General features: G+C 33.1%; 1 protein-coding gene across 2 annotated transcripts in view; it reads left to right on the forward strand.

The window, feature by feature from the left end:
• The first annotated feature begins 376 nt into the window (after positions 1 to 376).
• The window catches only part of LOC142338459 (uncharacterized), a 37,766-nt gene continuing 13,771 nt past the window's right edge, over positions 377 to 24,371 (forward strand). The window contains exons 1-3 of one of the 2 annotated variants that reach the window (XM_075388224.1): positions 377 to 774; positions 4,794 to 5,122; positions 13,762 to 14,036. In XM_075388224.1, coding sequence (XP_075244339.1) covers positions 614 to 774; positions 4,794 to 5,122; positions 13,762 to 14,036 — 765 coding nt within the window. In that variant the 5' untranslated portion in view covers positions 377 to 613. The remainder of the gene's footprint in view (positions 775 to 4,793; positions 5,123 to 13,761; positions 14,037 to 24,371) is intronic. The other variant, XM_075388225.1, reaches the window with a different exon arrangement.

Below are 24,371 nucleotides of genomic sequence, written 5' to 3' on the forward strand. Positions count from 1 at the left end.
AAATAGATTTTTCAGTAGGAATTGTAATTATTGTCTGATCTATGTCTGATTAATGTCAAGTATCATTTGCTATCCAATGCGGCATTGTTTCATTCTATTAGTAGCTTGAGCTTAGATCAATTTTTTAAACTCATTTGCCAATTGATTTCGAATAGTATGCGTATTTTTATCATTCCTTTCCTCATTTGGTAAATTAAGTAAAAAAAAAATTGGATGAGCGGGGTCGGTACGAAATGTGCAAACTCAAATTACCGAGCCTCCTTGTTCGAAAACGTGGAGATGACAAAAGACGCAAGCACATTTTAGACTGTGACTTAGACGCAAATGATCCGATGAAAGACCAAAATTGCAGGTTGTTATATGCGATCGAGAGCAAAGTCAGCATGTCATAGGGCTGCAAAAAAATTGCTGAGAAGAATGAAGAATATACCACTGATTGCAGCATTTTGTTTTGTTTTGTAATTTTGAATTCCGAGCACTTCTTTTTTCCAATTCATACTTGCAGTGAAGAAAACACATCTCAATTCAGTATCAACGTTTTTATATTGCTAAACTCAAAATTCGAGTTGAACGGTTGAAAAGAGCGATTGCATGCAAAAATGTTTCATTTGAGATGGAGCCACTTATAACAGAAGTTAGGGCCGATTTGAAAATAGCTGAAGAGATCACATACAAATTATTGGAGAGCTATGGCCAAAACACTTCAGATGATGTACGTGGAAACTTTCTGGATGTTCAGAGAGAGTGGGAGAGGAATATGGATTTATTTGACAGGTGAGAGAAATTTTGTGATAAACCCAACCTTAAATTACTTTGGTTAATTAGTTAATTGGTTATAAAAATCATCGTTTTCAATCATATTTCAATCCTTTAAGAGCCCCTTAATTAGTGAGTAAATTAAGCTCATTAGACAAGGTAGTAAATTAACTTTCGGGTTTTAGTATCTCCCATTAAAGCAAACTTCACAAAGCTCCCAGCCACTGCTCTAAATCAGCAATATTTTTGTGTAACACAATCTGAATAACACCGAAGAGATCTGTAAAAAATAATGATATAGTAAAATTTTGCGGGGAATGAGACTTTGAACACAATATACAATCACTCGGGTCGAGGTATCAACCCTAATAATCTCTTTAAAAATTTAAGAATTGAAATGTAAAAAACGTAAAAATTTGCGATGTTTAGCGTTGAATGCGTGGAAAAAAATACACAATTAATAAGCGCAAATCTTACGATAAATTACACCGATATTTACCAGAAATCTTATTCGCAGAAAATATTGCAAAAAAGTGAGAATAACGGTGAATGCGTTGAGAGCGGAGAAAAAAAATCACCTGCTAAAAACAGCAAAACGTACAGGGTTTTCGCCGCTAAGATAGCACAGTTTTTTATCCACTCAAATTAAAAAAAAATCTTTGTAAGCTTTGATTCAACCGCTTTTACAGCCAAATTCACAAAATCACCGCTTTTACAGCCAATTTCACAGAAACGCGCATATAGCTGCAATATGCAATAGTGGCAGCAAAGGTTGTTTTTGGTTTAAAAAATTGATTTTGAGTTGATGATCTTTGTTCACTACTCTTTAATCTCTATTTTTTACAAATATTGATTTAGCAACCAGGAGACAAATTGGAAAACTATTATGTATTGAAACAAATTTTTAGTAAAAGGAACTTAAATAATTCATCAAAATGAATTCTCGTCACAGCCTTTTCGTCAAACCAGAATTCAAACAAGTGCTCTTTTTTAAATCAGCAGACAGCAAGGACAAAAGTTTTTGGAATAGCTCGCCTGGAAAAGAAATTACCTTTTTCGATATTTTAGTTGATAATAAACGAGCAAACGAATTAGACCCAAAATACAAATATTAACCGTGCAAAGAAGTTGTCTATATCAAACCGTACATAGTCAGAGTACCCCCCATTAAAAAGGTATTCAAAAACTCTAGAAAAAATTTTTTGCAAAAGCTTGTTCATGAAGAAGTCAGTTTATCATACATTGTCCAGGACATTTAATTTTTCTGTTTTTTTTCTAAAAAAAGATTCAATCAAGAAAATGTGTTAATCTGATGAAATCAGGCTTACGCACAGGTATTGTTGAAGTGTGAAATCTAAAACGTCAATTATTTTTGGTATTCCTTGCCCATGAAAAAAAAATTATGTTAGTTTTTCTCTATTTTTAGTTGCAATTGAGAGAATAATGCTGCTCCAAATAGTCAATATTAATAGAAGTAAACAATAAACTTTTTTAAAGAAACAAAAGTTGACTTTTCTTTTGCAGGGGATGCCTTAAACACTCAGAGTTTATGGTTTGATTGTCCCTAGAGGAAAGTTAATTTTTTTTTGTTTTTATATCATTATAAGCAGAAACGCGTTAAAAATTATTATAAAACAGACAATACTTGATTCCAATCTAACATGGAGTTGTTTAAGCCAAATCAAATTCATAGTTTGAATTGTTATTTAAGAGCAATATAGTACAAAACGAAGTTTTGATATTTTTTTCTAGAGGTGAGTTAGATTTTTTTTTAATTGTGTACGATGTTTAAATGCATATAAGCAAGAAACAGTGGATTTCTGTCAAACCATTATAAGAGAACTCAAAATTATATAACAATTCCATTAAATTTTTTACTCAAAACTACTCAAAATGCTGTTAGAATTATATAAATCAGTCAGTGCGGAAAGAAATGTTACCGACAATTTTTGCAAATTTAAAGCTTTTTGCAAACAATTTGTGCGCATAATACAAACCAATTATCCATTGTAGCCTATTTTCTCAGCCAATACAGAGGCTTTCTAGATCTGGTAATAGCATTTTTGCCCAATAATAGTCAACAAAAAAATGAGAATTAATTTCTACATCAAAAGGATCCATTTCACAAAAAAACTCGAGACATTCAAAAGAGAAGAAAGAGAGAGGTCAAACGAAGTGATCTCAAACGAATGGGCTCGGCTCTATTTTCTGACGATTGTTTCTGCGGGATTACGGAGATATCTTTTTCTTAAAAAGTGAGGGCCTTATTTGGGGTATTGAATTGTTAACTGAGGCCTTTTAAATAGATGAAGTTTTTAGAGGTTGCTCCTGTCGAGTTTTATTTAAAAAAATGAGCCTTTTGAGTTTTAGCGGTTAAATTCCGCCAATGCAGTTGAACTGCTGAAAGTTTTGGAAGAGAGAATATTAAATTCTACAAAAGAGCAAAAACCGAAGCGTTATAAAATAACAAGGAAAGTCAGTATGGTCAGAGAAGTATTTTGCATTCAGATCCGACTAAAAAATCTGGTTCAAAATTGTTCGATACCAAAAGAAAATTTTTCTTAGTTTTCTGAAACTGAAGCTCTACTGTTATTTGGGTCCCTATATACAGAACTATTCACTCAAGCCTGATCAAAATTTCCTAAATTGAGAAATGCGTTTAGTAGCAGTTAAATTTTAATAAATCTAGCAATAATATGAGACTCCATTCTCGCACTCAAAGGCATTAGCGTTTTTTAAAGTTAGGAAAACATTCAAAAAACAATTGTTCAGATTAAGCTTGAAAAAAAGGAAAACTAAAAAAATATATCTAATTCGAAATCGCTTAATTGACATAAAAAACACCCTCAAAAAACTCTCAACATTTAGTGGACAGTTGCCTGTTTCCATGCAGTTGAAACGTTTAATCTCCGGAAATTTAATCGGTTAATATGCTCAAAATTGGTTCATAGGCTGGAAGTATATGAGCTTAGTAAGCTTTTTTTAATGAAAAAAGGCAAATTTCAAATTTGTAAAAATTATTTCTTGAGTGAAGTTTGAGACACAGAGAGATTGTAAATGGTGCCATATATATATATATATATATATATATATATATATATATATATATATATATATATATATGCTTTTCAGAGATGCCTTCAAAAAATAAAAAAAAGTTAGAACAAGAAAGAGGGCTATTAGCTCTCACTTGGTTTGAATATCATATTTTCTAAAGAGGACAGTAAGATGCTAAGCTGATCTCTTAGAGCGTCACTAGTCTCTAAGTTTTTCCTATGCCGTATCTAGCTATTGGCGATGCCGACCGCTCTCCAGTCCTTTGAGAGCAATTCGCCCGACGTTAGATGGTTATGTTTCTCTCAATTTTAACTTCTAATTTCTTCTTGCCGTTTGACATTCAAATAACCAAAACCAACAGAATGCTATTTTTGTTGTCAAACAATTTATTATTTTCTAATGTAAAATTTTGAGCCTAAAGAGTTTTCCACCTCTTGTTTCAGGTTGGGTTAAATCTGTTACTGATATATTTCTTTCGGTCTTTTTTTTGGCTCGTATATTTCATCTTGAGAACAAGCTACTACTGCTGATTTTTGTTGATTTTTGCCCTAATTTAAATGGATTTGAAGTGTCAGTTTTGTTTAAGAGTTAATTTTGATATTTTTGACATAGGGTGAATTACACGTCTATTTGTTTTATTTTTAGTTTTGAGTTTAGAATTAGTTTTCCAGGATTTATATTCTTATATTTTGAAAATTTTGAAAATTTTTACAAGTTTGATAGCGTTGCCATCCCTTGATCAGTTCGCACTCCGGTTTGTGCGATATCTCTTGCGCTAACCATTTCCTAAAATACAATCGATCTTAAAGTAATAAAAAATGAATGCCTTTTAAATAAATCAGTTAAAAGTTTTACCTTTTAAATAAATCCCTCGTTAACATTTGTATCCCTCGTTAATAGTTTTCTCTTTTTCGTGCACTTCAGTAATCTAAAATGCTGCAAAACTTGCTGTGTTTCGGAAAATGTTTCCGAAATTTTAGTTTAACATGGTTGTACAAGGACTTAGTTTTGCACATGTTGCAATTCAGAATGAAGCAGGATTCGAGTAGTTACACATCCTGTCTGAAATGGACATTTGGGTATTTGGGATTGGGTGCCAAGTACAACAAATGGCACATTTTGCACCAACTTGTCACAGTCACAATTTCCATCTTCTGTTTCTTCATCTTACCACACGTGAACAACAATCGGACAGGAGGTTATTGTGATTACTGGGGATATATTGACTACGATTATATTTGGGACACTGGACGAGGCTGTTACTGGTCGACAGTGTTGTTGCCTCCGTATTATGTTCTCAAGTATTCTTGTAAGTAATCCCTATTAACCTAATGAAATGGAACTTAATATCCTTGATAGGAATAAACATCCTAAAACTTAAACCTATCAATAAGCTAATGCCTTGATTCATCAAAAATTTTCTTTTTTAAATCAAAAACCGAATAAGATATTACGTAATTTGCGATTTGCTCATTGACGTCCGGACTTTTTAAAATCAAAAATATTAAAGGATCTATTTTCAGACTTTCGTGCGGTTATGTGCAGATATACTTACGTTCATGTTCAGAGTTTTGTGCCTACATGTTCAGATTTTGGTGCGTTTTTCGATATGTCCATACTATGAAATATTCAACGCATATCGCCCTCGTTCGGTCATCTTTGGACTGGACATACTTGATTCCGTCTCGAACCACAATCTGAATTTGTAATTAGAAAATCTCGGTTCATAAACGATCATTGTTATCAGTTCAACCCATGCAATCACCCATGCAATCACACTCGTAATTTTAAGCCTAATTTTAAAACCGGAACGCAAAGGAAATTATGTGTCGCGAGGGTTTCTTAGCTATATTTTTCCTGGAAGCTGATTATATATTGAGGATTATACAATAAAAATTTCATTTGCTTTTATTTAAAGTTGCATTCCTGCAAAAAGAACTAGTAAAAGTCTGGAGTTTTATATTTTGGTACCAAGAACTTAAAGCCAGTTTCAAACAGCATGAGGAAGAGATAAAAGTAAAAAAGAAGAGGTATTTTATTAGATAGCAGGTCAAGAGATAGGTGCTAATCTTTTGGGCCGCTAGATCTTTTCACATGAAGATTACTAAAACTTGGTAATTTGCGTTTGCACATATATGTCCGACCCCTCCCCCTATTCACAGTTTTTCGAAACCAAAAAGTAATCTGAAGACAAAATCCATTCAACCTCTGATTATTAAAATTGGTAGGATTTTTACACTGTCATAGACATCAGCCGAAATTCAAGATACTGTCTCGATCAGATCTTCACTATCTGTCAAGGGAAAAAATGAATATTTTTTTGATCAATAGCAGAATTTTCATTATTTGAAAAATCACTCAACCCACAACTTAGTGGTCCTAAAAAAGCACAAGGAGAACCGGTAATGTGTGTTTGCACATAATATTCCGACCCTGATCAACCAAGCTTTTGACTTAATTGTCCACCAGATGAGGAAGACATAGAAAACGTTCAAAAATTCACTTTTTGTTCGAAAATATCTGAAACATCCGTTTGAAAAATCGCTTTAAGCTCTAACGACTATACAAATGAAACAATCACTCATTAGAAGGCCAATGATTCCTGCCATTAAGGAGATTAAGAGACAAGTCAAAAAACATAATCAAATGAATTCAGCAAGCATTACTAACCACAAAAACAAACATATACTTATTTTTTCATTAAAAAATATGAAAAAGTAAAAATGGGATCTGATGGAAAATAAATTAAACCAAATGTTGCATTGTACCGGAAATAACATGGGACCTGTTTTAGTTGAAAAAACTTAACAAGTAGGCAGACATCAAAATTGGAACAAACAAAAATTAAATTTACACTTTTTGAAAACAATGAAAATCAAACTAACGAAAGCAATTAGCTATCAACTCAAATCAATCATTGCCTTCGTTTATAACTTCATACAAAACTATTAAAATCTCTCAATATTCATAATGTGATATTCCTAAAAAACAGCAAATACATGCAAAAATATAAAATCGCTTCAATTTTGGGAGGAAACAATGACAAAGCCTATAAGATTAAACGCTATTCACTAAAAATCTTGAATATAATTGAAGTAATAGGTGAGGTGATTTGTCATTAATGTGTCATTAAAGTTATTCCCGGAAAAACACTCAAATTTTTGAATTTTCAAATTCCAAATAGCTTAATGTTTAAACTAGGAAGTTGAACAACTAGGCGAAAGCTGGTCCTGCTGTTGCAGTTTCTCCATTACAACAAAAAACGTTCCAAAGGTTAACGAAATAGCTAATTTGACCAAAAAATCGCCATAACCAAAATGAATTTTGATTTTTATATAGTTTTTAAATTATTTTTTTATCAAAAAACCATTATGTATCAACTCAAAGCGTCAGCTAGTTTTCTTTAACTAGATCAAATGATACCAAATTAGAAATTTGATTAGCAAATTCAGTCATTAGGCTGCAGAAGGACATCAAATGCCCGCAAAATTCATGAACTAAGTAAACATTTACGAAAAATATAGTCGGAGCCGTGAAAATAAATGAGCTTTACTCACAAAACACAATATTGATTCATTGGACCGTATTAAAACGTACAGGGACAGCTTTAAAAACCCTTCAAGTTTTTCGGATTGTGATCCCTTGTAAAGAATGAAAAACATACAATTTTTTTTTCAAAATTGACAGACTTCATTAATAGTATAATTTTTTTTTCAGTGCAACAATCAACGGTGATATCGCTGCGCGGCTATTAGAAACCTATCTCTTCTAAAGAATTGGTTAATAGGTTTTTGGCAAAAAATTTTAATATAACAAAAATAAACTATGCAGTTTTTATGAATATCGGTTTAAATTAGTGAAAGACATCAAGAACGAAATCTTTTTTAGGAACTAAAGAGGCAGAATTAGCCCATATCTGAATAAAGAAAAAAAGTAATTTAGCTGATTTTTCAGAAATTTGGCCAATAGTTTTGCCAAAACAGTTGGTTCAAACTTTCTAAAATTTCTTGTTTATCTTTAAATTAAAAATGATGAGACTATCGTTATTACCCTGTCATTTTTTAACAAAAATTGACCAAATTTCAGAAAAAAAAACTAAATGTTTTAACAAAACAAAGAAGTTTTGAGATAATCAGTTTACTTTTCTTTTAATCTCAAAACTCCAAAAACACAAATTTCCAGGGAAAAGCAAAATTCAGCGAAAATTTTTTATTAAAAATTCTAGGTATGACAAACTTTCTAATGACACCGCTCACAATCGTGTGCGACGAAAATTGACTGAGCAAAAAAGATAGCCGGAAAAGGTCTCAGAAAGAATCAAAGTTGTATTCACCTAAAGAACTCGGTAATGTGCGTTCTCACATAATGTTTTGACTCCACTCAACCACGTGAATGACTTAATTGCGCACCAAATGTGGAGGAGATAGAAAACTTTCAAAAATTGCTTTAGCTCTATATACAAGGCAAATGAAGAAATAAGTCATCAGAGGCCCATGATAACTGCCATCAGCCAGCGTAATAGACAAGACAAACAACAAAATTAAATAAAACAGACATTACTTACAACCAAATCTCTATATTTATCCTTTTTTCGGAAAAAAGGTTCTTTAAAGATTAAAAAACATCAGATGAAAAACTATACCAAATTAGTAGAATTTTAACAGTAAAGACGTGAGATCTGTCTTTAGGATAATAATTAACCAGGAGACAAGTCGAAAACAAAAAGGGTAAAGTTAGAAATAACTATTACAATTTTTGAAAACAATTAAATTCGAAGTCATGAAGACAATTAGCTATCATCAGAAACCATTCAATACCCTCGATTTTATTTTAAAATTTTTTTTGAGATATGCCGTTAACATGAATCGCAGTCGACTACAAGAAAAACAAAACCAGACTAAAATAAAAAAAAATAATTGTACTTTGCAAAGAAAAGGTGTGGAAGACTTTATGAAGAATGTCTGTTCATTAAAAACAGTGCATGTAACCACATACACTTTATTTCAACGTGATTAATGTGATATGCGATTTGTCATTACTGTGCCATTAGTTTGATGAGCTCAGAAGACAGCAGAGAGAACATAGAAATGTATATTAAAAAAAATTGAATTAAAGAAAACTTGTAGTATCAAACCAAAAAACCCCAATTAATTTTAAAAAAAACACGAATTAAAACTGCATTATAGTTCAATTGAAACGATGCAACTTTAATTGAGACTACGTTAAAAGGTTGCACAATTAAAAATGAAAAAAAAACAAATCTAAGAAAAATATCTTTTCAAAACAGAATTTTTAAAACCGTAAGACATTACATCAGTAAGCATTCAACTAAAAATGGTATTTTTTGTTATGAAACTGCTTAGTTATCCAATTAAACATGTCAACACGAATGAAAACAAGTCAAAAGTCTACACGTCAGAACTATTAACAGAAACCTTTCAGTGGCCTCATTTTCATTTTCAAAAGATATTGAGATCTGTCATTAACCAGAATCGCATTCGACTACAAGAAGAACAAATTAGGAAACGGTTTGGGAACCTATATGATCAAAGTCTATTAATTAAAAACACTGCATATAATCAAGAGCAACTTATTTCAACGTCGATATTGTGATATACAATTTGTCATTACTTTCTTATTAATGTGATGATCTAAAAATGCAGCAAAGATATCATCGAAAAATGGGTACCATCAAGAAAAAAAACTGAAAAATTGAAGTATCAAATAAAAAAACCCATATTTGAATAACAAAACAGCAATTAAGAGTGCATTATAATTCATGTAAAACAAAGTAATCTAAATGAGACTACGCTAAACGGTTGCATAATTAAGAATGAAAAAAAAACATATCTAAAAAAGAAACATTTTTAGAAAAAAATTGAACCGTAAGCATTCAATTAAAAACGATAAAAATTTCAAATTGTAATTGCTTAGTAATCCAATTGTACATTTCACTAACAAAAATAAATCAAAAGTCTACATTAATTACTTTAAAACTGAATAAAGACAAAATTCAAGAACTAAAAAAATATATACTTACGTTGTTGAAGCTGGAAAGACCACATGCTTTTCGTTGAGATTTTTTTGTATATTTATTGACATCCCATTGCACGTAAATTTGATCTTTCAAAATTTGCGCTTTTGTTAAAAATCATTCTCGTCTCTAGATAACAGAAACAAACAGCAAAAGCGTTTCAACATTTTATATATGTATATATATATATATATATATATATATATATATATATATATATATACATATATATATATATATATATATATATATATATATATTATATATATATATAGCGCTCCATAACAATCCAGCAAAAATTCCACAACTCATCTTAAACCGTGATTGCTATAGTTGCTACTCCTTTAAAACATAAAAACTATAACAAATGTAACAAAAATTGATATTTCGACCAAAAAGTCACAAAAGCAAAATAAACGGTATATATTGCACACCACTCTGGTTATTTTACTAAAACAAGTATTATGTATCAATTGAAAGCATAAGATGGTTTTTTAAATAGCTGCCGTTATAACAAATTAGACACTTTATTGTAGACTCACTCATATGACTTCAAAAGGCGGACCAATTGTTTCCAAATCACATGAGTTCATTAAAATTTATGAAAGCAATTTGTCGGAGCCATGAAAACCATGAGCTTTCTAAACGCAATATTTTCTCATTAGGCCTTATTTGAACAAAACGAGACCCCTTTTTAATAGAACATTCAAATCAAAAAAGTCTTTCTGTTAATTGTGGTGAAAAAGAAACCGCGAAAATTTATTTCAAAAAGACAGACCCAAATAAAATCGGAACCTCTTTTCATTGCGAAACTCAACGAGAAGACTAAGATTGGCATCGTCACATCACTGCTTGGCTGTTAGGATTGCAATTGTTCTAAAACATTGCGAAATAGTTTTGTTGGGCAACCGAATTTTGCGTTCAATAACTGAAAAAAATTGCTTTTTCAAATTTTTAATTTTAATTCGCGAAAGACCTCAGATACGTTATTTACAGAAAACTTTCGACCGGAGGTACCATTGGCCCATTTCTGAGTTACTATTTGTTTTGCCAGACACTTTTTTGTCAGCATTAACGGTCAAATTCGAAATTCGACAGCGTGGGTCAACTAGGCATATTTAATGCCATTTTTTTGAATAAAATAAAAATGCTGAATTTTTGCCAAAATCGCCACAAATTTTGCCAAAACTGTTGTTTCAAATAGTTCGCCAGCTCTCTTCCACCTTTAAACGTAACACCAATTGGACTAACGTTAAAAATTTTATCAATTTTCTTTGATAAAATTGATTGAAATTTATGCAAAATTACGAAAAACGTGAACAGAAGAACGGAAATTAGGATAACGTTTACAAATTTTTGAACCTTCGTAACTCCGGAAAAAACTAAGGTTGAAAAAATATTTTCAATTTGATTTTCTACGCTTGAAAACAGTTAGCTATTAACTGAAACCTTTCTATGGTCTCTTTTTTCTTCTCAAAAAAATTGAAATCTTTCATTAACCAGAATCGCATTCGACTATTAGAAGAACAAATACAGAGAAAAATTTCAAAAAAACCTATTTCAATTTTGCTAGGAAAGCTTTTGGAAGCTTATATGAGCAAAGTCTATTAATAAAAAACACAGCAAATAATCAAGAGCAACTTGTTTTGACGTCACTATTGTCATTACTTTGATATTACTGTGATCATTTAAAAATGCAGCAAAGACATCATCGAAAAATAGAAACCGTCACAAAAGAAATTACGAAAACTTGTCGTTTTAAATCAAAAGATCCATACTTGAATAAAAAATCAGCATTTAGGAGTGCATTATAGTTCACTTAAAACAAAGTAATCTAATTGAGACTACGCTAAATGTTGCACAATTAAGAATGAAAGAAACAATTCTAAAAAAGAAACATTTAAAAAAAAAAACGTAAGCAATCAAATAAAAAAGGTGAATATTTCAAATTGTAGTTGCTTACTAATCCATTTGTACCTGTCACTAACGAAAAGTCTCCATCAATCACATCAAAACTGAATAAAGACAAAATTTAAGAACTAAAAAACAAGTTTATGCAAACGTTTGTGAAGCTGGAAAAATCATATGCTTTTCGCTGAGTTATTATGTATATTTATTGGCCTCCCATTGCACGTAAATTTGACCTTTCAATAATTGCGCTTTTGTTTAAAATCACTCTGGTCTCTATATAACATAAACAAACAGCAAAAGCGTTTCAAATATATATATATATATATATATATATATATATATATATTTATATATATATATATATATATATATATATATATATATATATGCAGCGCTCCAAAACAATCCACCAAAAATCCCACAACTCATCCTAAACTGGGATTGCTATTGTTGCTCCTCCTTTAAAAGATAAAAGTTGTGATAAATATTACAGAGAACAATAATTCAACCGAAATGTCATTAAATCAAAATACACAATTTTTATTGTGCACCTCTCTTGTTATTTTACCAAAAATAGTTTTAGGTATCAACTGAAATAATATGATGGTTTCTAAAATAACTGCCGTTATACCAAATTAGACACTTTATTGATTAGACTCATTCATATCAATTCAATAGGAGGATCAATTGCTTCCAAATCACTTGAAGTTCATTTAATACATATGGAAGCAATTTACCGTAGCCATGAAATCCATGAGCTTCATGAACGCAATATTTTCTAATTGGACCTTATTTGAACAAAATGGGACCCCTTATTAATAGAACACTAAAATTAAAAAGTTATTTCTGTTAATTGTGGTGACAAAAAACCGAAAAGATATTTCAAAAAGACAGACCCAAAATACAATCGGAATCCTTTTTCATTGCGAAACCCAACAACAAGACTAAGATTGGCCTTGTCATCACTGCTCGGCTGTTTGGAACGCAATTCTTCTAAGACAAAGAGAAATAGTTTTGTTTGGCAACCAAAAATTGCGTTCAATAACAAAAAAAATGCTTATTTAAATTTTTTTCTTTAAATTTGCGAAAGGTTATGAGAAACGTTATTTACAGAAGACTTTCGTAGGAGCCGGAGGTAGAATTGGCCCATTTCTGAGATACTGTTTCTTTTGTCAGACATTTTGCTGTGAGGAGCGTCGGATTAATCGGAACTGTCACACACTAAATAAAGTTAAGGTATATTTGCCTTAACGGAGTTAAGGTAAACCGTTGATAAAGTAAAGTAAAGGTAAAGTTTACCTTAACTTTACCTTAACTTGAGTTCAGGTTAAAATTTTACGTTAACTTTTTTATGGTAAAATTACTTTAAATTACTTTAACTCTCTTTTGTAAGGTCCTGCAGTGAAATTACCGAAAAATTTTGGGCCTGTATAACGAGAACAAACACGTCTCCAATACTAAAAACGCATTTAAATATTTCTACAGATATCTAATATTTTTTCAATCAAGTTATTTTTTCAATAAGTCTTCAATCAAGCACCGCAATATGGGAACGGTGATTAGTGCATAATTGCCTATCAACATAACAATCAACCAAAACAAAGCAATTTATTACATATGAAAAAAATGGGTTTAGCATATATCCCTGTGATTCGAGATATTTTTGACAAATATATGTATCAAATTACATTGGTCAGCATTTCGTTTTGCATAGTATCTTAACACATTGTTTAAAAAATTTTATTAACGTATCGATAAATTCGTATCGTTATCTCATCTATGATCGGAATTTAGCATTAAAACATCTGTTTTTAAGGCAGACTTGGCCTGAGGACTCGTCCGTGTAATAAAACTAACCATCACTCCCCCGCCGACCCCGTGCACTTTTATTGAATAATCATTAACGAGCACATCGACCTGAGTTATATTAAGATTGTAATAGGGCTGGGTTTTCAAATTTTTAATTAACCCTACACTCTGTTCATTGCCCTTACATTTTCCAGGTATTTTGAGTCTCAGTGCATGCATTGCTATTGGGTCGCTTGACATGATTTGCGTTTCGAAAACAGTTCGTAAACGCATAACTAGAAAAGCACAAATATGGTTTGACATCACAATGGCGTCTGTTCTTTGCCTAACATGGATACTTGTCCTAATCTCGTGTGCTTTTTCGATCAGACTCATTAGACACCACCGTGCACGATTCGATGTAGACCATTTGATGGAGAAATACACCTTGCTAACAATGGTGCTGTCTCTATTCGTTATAACGGCACAGGTAGGAGAAAAAAATCCTCATTCTGGTAACAAAGATCATCAAGAGTTTTTCTAAGTTTCACATACTTTTGTATTTGTATGTGTGAGTGTCTGTGTGTGTGTGTTCGTGTGTGTGTGTGTGTGTTCGTGTGTGCGTGTGTGTGTGTATGTGTGTGAGTGCGTGTGTGTGTGTGTGTGTGTGTGTGTGTGTGTATGTGAGTGTATGTGTGTGTGTGTGTGTGCGTGTGTGTGTGGTGCGCGTGTGTGTGTGTGCGTGCGTGTCTGTTTGCGTGAGTAGTATAGTATTTTGCCTAGTGACTGTAGGGTCCGAACCCCCCCCCCCCCCCAACAAGAATTCAAGTCGATCAAAATCCTGATTTCTTTCGAAATGAAAGTTTGTTCATGTTTCAGCAGTCTCGTGTAGACTCTTGGTGCTAGACTGACTGCTGAAACTTGAACAAACTTTCATTTCGAAAGAAATCAGGATTTTGGTCGGCTTGAATTCTTGTAGGGGGGAGGGGGATTCGGACCCCCCCCCCCTACAGTCACTAGGCAACTTACGCTTGTTGAAATTGTTACTGTAGAGAGAAAAACCACTTCTGAGCTGGTTAGACTGCCCGACTATATCACTTTAGTGGGAATACAAAAAATTTCGCATTACATATACTAAAGGCTCCAAACTTGATAAAAATTTCTAAAATTTTCAGTAGGGGGGTTGAAACCCAAAAACAATTTTCAAATTTTCTCAAAAATTTTCAAACTCCTAAAACGGTCTGAAATGGATTTTGCGCTATAAAAGAGCACTCAAAAGTTAATTTTTGTTGTATGATTGTTTAATGATGAGGCTTCTAATAAAATAATTGTTTAATTATGAGGCTTCTAATAAAATAAAGACTGAAAACCATCTCGAAAAAAGACGATTTGATTAACAATATTTCATTCTTTGCAACTCTGAAACTTTCCTTTGGAGATGTTATTATTCAAAAATACAAAATAAATACCAATTCAATCAGTGTCAGAGTTTCTAGACTCAAGACTTTGGCTTTCATTGAATAGGTTTCTGTTCACATTAGAGGTTTTCTTTCTTCGTTTGCTAATGTTGGCTATAATAGTAGCACTGTCACTGCTGCTGGTAGACTTATCCAGGCTTTCCTCAGCTTCATTGAGAGTGAAATGGGTTACTGATTTCATAATTAGAGTTGTCAAAAAGATCAGATAGGTTTGAAAGGTCGACAACATTATTTAACTCTTCATTCGAAAACGATGGTTGATGAAAGTCGGGATCAGGTGTTTCCCAACACAATGCCTCCCTACCTTTAAGAAGTTCGAACACATTATACGGTTCATACAATTCCGTATCCCAATCAGTTTTGTCGCACATTTTCTTCGTAATGTGCTCATGCCTCAACGAAAAGTGTCCAAATGGTAGCGTAGTTTTTCGATCCGAGCTGATATATCTCTTGTAGTCATATGCGCTCAGCGCAATTTTGTTGACACAAACATTTTCTAATTGGTGTTTGCCAGTGTTGAACTTGATGTTTTCAACTCCCACTAGATCACAGGTTTCTAATGTCTTTTTAAACATCTCATGGTTCAATTTGGCTTGAGCGAAATTTTTAGTTCCTTTTGAAGTCATTTTTGTTTGCCCGTTAGCAATTAGAATAGAGTACAGTTTTGGTTAAAGGCCACAAAACTGAACGAATACATCATCCAACTGAATGAGTTCTTCATTGGTGACGTCGATTTGGTTCTCTTTAGACTGTTCTTCCATTTTTTTAAACTTGGAAGAGACAGATCACTTAGCTTACTGAAAGAGTCCACATACGAGTAAGGAAAGTTTCTCGACTTCTTCAACAGTTTTCGCTACTCGTCTGTATAGCCCCGATAGAATTGGTCTGGGAGAGAAAATTTGTGTCTGGTAAAATTTCATCAAGTTTATCTAAGGCATGAACTTGAAGCTGTCGATAAAACGAAGGTATTCGTACACAGCAACTTCATTACGCTTGCGTTTTCTCGTTTCGATGAAAACGCCAAAGTTGAGTGCAATAATCTTTTCATCATTGGTTGGTATGGCTTCAATTTTTTTCGACTGCAAAGCTAAGTGTAAGGACTATACAATATGATGTAAGTCATAGTTCATCATATTGTGGGCGATCATTGGAGTGTAGTTTAATGTTCTTCGTTTTAGCTTATAATCATTGTGCTAATGCCCGATGAACTGTCCGTTGAAGTGACAGTAGTCTAATAATTTTTCGTTATCATTGTTGAAATCAACATTAAAAATCCAACACTTTAACACGTGTCTCTTGGAGCTGCTATCCCGTGAAAACATGGGAATTTCCGCTTTTGGTGATAGAAGTGGTTGGCAAGTTTCTCTAATTTTGTAAAAAAAGCGTTCCATACAATCGGGTTCAGTGTATATATCAAAAGGCAGGGGCTCAGGGCTATCACGCTTAACAACAATCATGCATTAACTGCATGGAAGATGTTATTCTAATGCAGAAGTGCTTGAAATAGTTGGGTCGTTTTTTGCGGTTGCAACTGGCACAACCAGAGATTCCAGATCCAGGTACACAACAAGTGCGAAAGCCACCTTGCAGCATAGTTCTCGAACATTACATTGTTTTTGTCGGGTGTGGGCATTGTTATCTGTACTGAGCCGTTTTCCAGACATACGTTTTGATGGGAAGTTAGTAGCTCTACTGATGAACATACTTGAAAACAATACCAACACAGCTCGCTCCTATCACGATACTCCCTTCCTCTGTATTTCCCGACAAGTTTTGTTAAATTGATAATGAGTATGTAGTGATAGGTCTGTTCGTTTGTAGGAGCAACAAGTCTAGAACAAAGGTAAATGATTTTTTTTTAACATCAGGGGCAGTAGCTGTTCCATGTCATTCCTTAAGCAGAATGTTTTTTTTTCAAATTTGGTGTTGGGGGATTAACAAACAAATATTAATAATAGATAATGGAGTTTTTCATAAAAATCAAGTTTTTTTTCCTTCGAAAGGCTGTTTTTTAGTTGACAGAAGTGTAACATAAATATCTCAATACCTGAACATGTTGACTTGCACTTCATTGAGATCTTCGAACTTTGATGTTTCATGAAGATTCACTGGCATTTCAAAGTTCCCTTTCGGAATTCTGGCCGATGGTTTCTCCCTGATGTATGTAAGAACATTTGTCCTGGGTCTGAAGCACGGGGATGTTGGTTTCAGTTTTTCTTTTTTATAACCTATGTGGTATCCAGCTGTGTAGCAATAACGGAAGCAGTTGTTGTCGCTTCCATAGTGTATGATCAGCAAACTCGAATCCCTTCTCAACGGATGTCCCTCTTGAAACGATATGAAGCTGCTACCGGCACTGCAACGCATCTAGTCACTTTCAGGGTAACTTTGTCTATAGAGAGCAGCTGCCAGCCACTTCCACACTTGAGAAGATTACAAGCTGAGATAATATGTTGGCAATGAGAGATTCATAGCTTTCATCTGAATTCCTTGAATGATACACAGTCACTGTTTCTGTGTTGAAGTACACGCTCACTTTTGCAATTTATTCCTCTAAAGGCTTCTGAAGCGTCATTTTAACTCTTACTTGAAGTTTTAGCGAAAATTTTTTTGTGTGTTTTTGGATAATTCTTGACTCTTTATCGCGCTTTCTGAACATGTTTTCCATTCTGTCCAAACTTTTTTCTCCCGGTTGAAATTCATAGTAAATTACACAACCGCTGAATGAACTGACAGTGGGTAATGTCAAGTCAATCTCATCTTCTTCCATGTCCAAAATTGGCATGCCATGTTTGTTTGTAACGTGTTCCGCGCAGTCTAGTTTTGTTTGAAAACCTACACGAAATTTATAACACACTTCCAAAAAAGGCTTCTGATGAGAAATATGGGAATGCTTGCGCACAAGCTTCATATATTTTCAGAGCAATGGAAACAGCAATAAATCGGTACATCCGAAAATTTTTTGTGGATGTTCTTCAAATGGATGTTCTTCTTTTTGTGGATGTTCTTCTTATTGCTGTAAGAGACCGTCGACTGTAGAGTTGTGTGGAACAGTGGGGGCATTGTATAGCCATGTTGAGGCAATTTACTCGTTTCATCAACATGAACGTTTCAACATTTAAGTTTTGGAAAATTGAAAAATTGATTAAGGTTGGAAAAAATTCGAGGAACAAACGGTTGAAAAAATCAAAAAATGTTTGCAGGGTCAATTAGAAAATTTATTAAAAAATATCAGAGTTATTAGTAAAATGAATGTAATTGTTGTGTTGTGAGAAATGATTTCGAGAAATTGTTTCAGTTATAGCTTGGAAAAGTTATCAAACTGACAGAATGAAACTAAATCAGAAAATGAAAAAACTAAGCGCGGGTGAGGCAAAAATCTTTGGAAGTTCAGAATACAGAATATTAACAATTGCTTCGCGCAAATAAAATAGTATACAACATTTAAAAAGTACGTGTTGTTTGATAATTAAACACAAATTATACAAAAATTTGTGAATACCAAATTATGAATACCAAGATATGAATACCAAATTCATATCAGTCTTTCTTTGTACAGATACCAACTGTGATTTTTAAAGCTGAAACATTTGAGAAAGTAAAACTCTTTTGTAGATCTTCTTGCTTTCAATTGACGCTATAATTTAAAGTAAGACCAGGCAAAACCTAATGGAATTAAGTCAAGATCTAACCTTGAACACCCCAGATTAACAATGTTTATTTTATTTTGAATGTTGTAGGGGTCCGCATTTCTACAGGTAAACATACATTAAAGATTGACAACACTGAACAAGTTACTAATATGTTACTACAGACTATGAAAATCATTTAAATAACTGTTTTTTCAAAAGAAAGCTCAAACAATTTAATTTTTAAACAACAACAAAAGCAAATGAGCTGGGAAAATAGAACGAGAATTTGTGTACAGGTCTCAACCAAAAAGTTTTTAAACAACTGCACAGAAAATGGGCTGTGATGATTTAGCGAGAAATTGCTTACAATCTTTTTCAGGTATTGATGTAAATTTCGATTTTAGTTATAAGAAAGTTAACAATAGTTTATGAAAAGTTCCTTCGCACTGGTTGAATATCCTCTCTTCCTCGGAGCATTCAATACACATAGAGTTTGCTTGTTTACTGGAGATTTCTCTGGTTCTGGCGTGGTACCTCCCGCTTCTGTTTGCCTGTTTTCTAAGGGGTCTCATATCTTGTCCCAGATAGGTTCTCCAAAAGAGCACTTGCACTTCGATGATCGCCAATTTTTTTGTCCTACAAGTATGAGAAAAAAAACAGAGTGCTCTCAAATGATGATACAGTGGGACTATGATCTCTCATCGGTGTTGAACATGGTTTTGGCTGAAAAAATGATTCGAGTGATCGTGCTAGACCCCAGAGACCAGCCAAATTGTAAAAAACTTCTACTACACCGAGTTTATTTTTGAAGAATGGTACCATATCGCAGTCATATTTGTAGTACGTTTTTGTCACGTTCTCCCGTAAATCAAGAATATTATAAGAGGAGAGATTCTGCGGGAATTTAGATGGAGGAATAATGCCTCCAGAAGTAAATATTTTGCCTCCGTGTGTGTGTCTGTCGTCGGTTTTTCAGGTAACTTGGCCATGAAGTTGACAAATAATTTCCAAAGCAGGCAATGGTTGAGGGTGTTCCATTCATTTTTCTCGTGGTACCGCTTCTGCTGGACAACCACTATAAATTTCTCATGGTGTCTTTGATACACCAGTGTTTGTTCCCAAGAATTTTCACATTCTGTAAGGACATAATAAGACAATTTTTCTAGTTTTCGATGTTTTAAACAAAGGTTGAAAAGTAAAAACAGCAAGTATAATTTTCTTCTTACTTTAAGTGGCGTAGTAAAAATTGAGAAAAAGAAAAAACTAGGTGTCAACAATCCAAAATAAATTGCAAATTTTCTCTAAGTATGCAAGCGCAGTGGCTGAATTTGATTTGTTTCTTTACTGTTAAAGAAATTCAAGAAAGTATAACAAGATTCAGAGTCGTGAAAGTTTCAACCCTTAAATTTTGGAAAATTTCAAAATTGATTAAGGTTGGAAAAAATCAAAAAATGTTTGCGGGGTCAATTAGAATTTTTATTTAAAAATATCAGAGGAGTTATGAGCAAAATGAATATAATTGTTGTGTTGTAAGAAATGATGTCGAGAAATTGTTTCAGTTATAGCCTAAAGAATTTATCAACCTGACAGAATGAAACTAAATCAGAAAATGAAAAAACTAAGCGCGAGTGTGGCAAAATTTTTTGGAAGTTCAGAATACAGAAAATTAACATTTGCTTCGCGCAAATAAAATAGTATACCACTTTTAAAAAGTACTTGTTGTTTGATGATTAAACACTTACCAAAATTTATGAATACCAAACTATGAATACCAAGATATGAATACCAAATTCATATCAGTCTTTCTTTGTACAGATACTTAGGTATGCAACAAAACCAAACTTACCCAGATTTGTGATTTCCAACTGTGATTTTTAAAGCTGAAACATTTGAGAAATAAAAACTCTTTTTTAGATATTCTTGCTTTCATTTGACGCTAAAAATTAAAGTAAGACCAGGCAAAAGCTAATGGAATTAAGTCAAGATCTAACCTCGAACACCCCAGGTCAACAATGTTTATTTAATTTTGAATGTTGTAGGGGTCCGCATTTCTACAGGTAAACATACATTAAAGATTGATAACACTGATCAAGTTACTAATATGTTACTACAGACTATGAAAATCATTTAAAAAACTGTTTTTTCAAAATAAATCTCAAATAATTTAATTTTAAAACAACAACAAAAGCAAATGAGTTGGGAAAATAGAACGAGAATTTGTGTACAGGTCTCAACCATAATGTTTTTAAACAACTGCAAAGAAAATGGACTGTGATCATTTAGCGGCGAGGAACTGTTCACAAGCTTTTTCAGTTATCGTTGTAAATTTCGATTTTAGTTATAAAAAGTTAATAAGAGTTTATGAAAAGTTCCCTTGCACTTGTTGAATATCTTCTCTTCCTCGGAGCATTCAATACACTTGGAGTTTGCTTGTTTACTGGAGATTTCTCTGGTTCTGGCGTGGTATCTCCCTCTTCTGTTTGCCTGTTTTCTAAGGGGTCTCATATCTTGTCCCAGATAGGTTCTCCAAAAGAGCACTTGCACTTCGATGATCGCCAATTTTTTTGTCCTACAAGTATGAGAAAAAAACGGAGTGCTCTCAAATGATGATACAGTGGGACTATGATCTCTCACCGGTGTTGAACATGGTGTTGGCTGAAAAGGTGATTCGGGTGAGAGTGCCAGGCCCCAGAGACCAGCCAAATTGTCGCAGGCTTTTACTACACCGAGTTTATTTTCGAAGAATGGTGCCATATGGCAATCATATTTATAGTACATTTTTTCACGTTCTCTGGTAAATCAAGCATATTATAAGAAGAGAGATTATCAGGGACTTTAGATGGAGGAATAATGCCTCCAGAAGTAAAAATTTTACTGCCTCTGTGTGTGTCTGTCGTCGGTTTTTCAGGTAACTTGGCCATCAGGTTGACAAATAATTTCGAAAGCAGGCAATGGTTCAGACTGTTCCATTCATTTTCTCGTTGTACCGCATCCGCTGGACAACCACTATGAAGTTCTCATGTTGTGTTTGATACTCCAGAGTTTGTTCTCAAGAATTTCCATCTTCTGTGATGACATAATCAGACATTTTTTTTTCTAGTTTTCGATATTTTAAACAAAGGTTAAAAATTAAAAACAGCAAGTATAAATTTCTTCTGGATTTTGTTGGCGTAGTAAAAATTGAGAAAAATGAAATAACTAGGTGTAAAAAATCCAAACTAAATTGCAAATTTTCTCTAAGCATGCAAGCGCAGTTGCTGTATTTGAATTGTTTCTTTACTGTTAAAGAAATTCAAGAAAGTGTAACAATCTTTTTAATAGCTCCACTCCCAATTGTATTCTGCTGACACATCCCCGGTCACAATTTATTCTACTTTATATTAAAGTTTTTTGTATTCAACAAACGTGAAATAATGGGTTTCAGGCGTCAATTTTAATCTAGAGCATAACACGGAATGCACTGACAATCTCGTCGTTGGTTGGAAGTACTATAGAGATACATGTGTTTAACACATTGAAGTTTGTAATTAGTGTTTCTGTTAGCTAAACATGTAGCTAAACTTACAGCTACCATGTAGGTAAACGTTATATTTTACAACTTATTCTTATCAGTTGAGGAATTCGGTTTGTGGCTCACACATTTGTGTGTTCGTGTTCAAATCAATCTCCTTGTTTGTTGGAAATACTATAGAGATACAAGTTTGACTCATGGCAGTTTGCAATTACTGTTTCTGTCAGCTAACCATGTAGTAAACATGCAGCTACTATGTATGTAAACGTTATAATTTACACATTATTCTTGTCAGTTGAATAATTCTATTTTTAGCCCAAGTGTGTGTGTGTGTGTGTGTGTGTTGAAAATGGTTTCCAAAGAAAATTATTAGTATTTCATTTTCAATTGAAAACAGTCTGACATAATGAGTTGGGCAAAGAATTTCACAATGCCATTTACAGTTGAGAAAGACATCGAGTTGGGAGACGCTTATTTCGACGTTTACAAAAGTGAGAAACATTTGGTCAGAGCAACAATTAAGACTGATGAAAAACTGAACATAGATCTTATTAAAATTATTCAAACAAGCTGAACATGACTACTAATTGCAACAAAAAATCACTAACATTTGAAGATTTTGAAAAACTGATGAAAAAGTCTCCAAAGATTCGATCCAACGCTAACAATTCTAATGATACTGACATAACAGTTAAAGCACCGCCAGCAAAGAAACAAATGTTGAAGCAAATAGACGACGAGCACAAAATATCTGAATACTAGAACCACTTTGACAAAATGGTTGAAGCAATGTATGAGCACTCACCTGCTTTCTTTCAACAATTTCAAAAGAATTTCAGGTTTTTCGTTTCAGAAGAGAAACCATCTTCAATTTTGCCAGGATTTACGCTGTATGCATGCATTTTGAAAACGGCTTTTGTGAAGTGTTACCCTCTAACCATTATCATGTGTTGTTTTATGTGTCTGATGTTCCTACGGAAAGATTGAAACGAAATAAGCTATATGCAGTTCCTTGTTTGTACACAAGCCTCAAAATTTTTTTTAAAACGGAGCCACAGTGGAGACAATTAGAAAGATTTTTGAAAAAATCAAACTAGCAAGGGAATACAATGGTTCAGCACTGCCGACAAAAGGAGAAGCAACCGCCACTCAGAAGCGCTTACCAGATTTGAGCGACGCCCTGAGCAAAAATCAACGCGAAATGGAATTGTTGCTTACAAATCTCTGGATAATACTGATAAATAGTCAATTCAGCAATTTCAAACTGAGCGGATAGCAACTGAAACTCTAAGCAGATTTGAAAACTTTTTGTATGGTCGTCATTCTGGTGATTTTTCCCAATTAATGGATATTTTTTGAGTGGTTATGGAAATTAGATATTGACAATGACGCTTAGTTTGTGTGTACGCTTAGTTTTTGAAGAAAACATAAAAGTTTGAAAAAAATTATTTCATCAAATCATGTTAAGAGCATCATATGAAGCGCAATTTTTAGCAACTCAACATTCCTCATCTTTACAATTTCAGTTTCAACAAAAAGATAATGAGAAATGTAAATACAAAACAAGCCAATTCTTAGCAATTCAAAAACAGTTTTTATTTTACCAGCAGAGGGAACAATTCTATTGTGCAAATATTTATATGAAGTTAGATTTTGTCTCAAGGGATACGCAAAAATATAATCTCCATTCCTTCGAAAAATATGTATCCAATTTGTTCCAATTGATTGAGAAGTTGATATATTCATTATAATGAAGCTGTTCTGAGGTAAGTGCAGCGGAAAATTGTCAGCTGCAAGCACACCATGAAATTTGTATTTTAAAAGTTTACAACCTTGAATCAGGTTGTTTATTTCGCTTTCATCCATCATTTTGTAAGAATATGGTTTTTTGAAACTCTTCGTGCAGAATCGATAAAAAATGTGCTCGCTTTTTCACCAATTATGAAAATTTCAATAATACTGGGCAACGCGACTGAAAACTTAAGTTCAATTGAAATTGAACAATTGGTAAATTCAGGGTGAATAAAACGATGTGATGCCTGCTGAGTGCTGTTGAGATCAAACACCATAATATAATGATTAGGGTTTTCAGGCAAACTTTTTTCATGTCCATTGTCAATATAGGCTAAATCTGACATTGTGTTGAAGTACAAATATTTTAAGTCAGTTGTATTTATGGGGCTGTCAGCAATGCGGAGTCCATT

Source organism: Convolutriloba macropyga, chromosome 4 (assembly GCF_964194025.1).
Source record: "Convolutriloba macropyga chromosome 4, txConMacr16.3, whole genome shotgun sequence".
Taxonomy (NCBI): Eukaryota; Metazoa; Xenacoelomorpha; order Acoela; family Convolutidae; genus Convolutriloba; species Convolutriloba macropyga.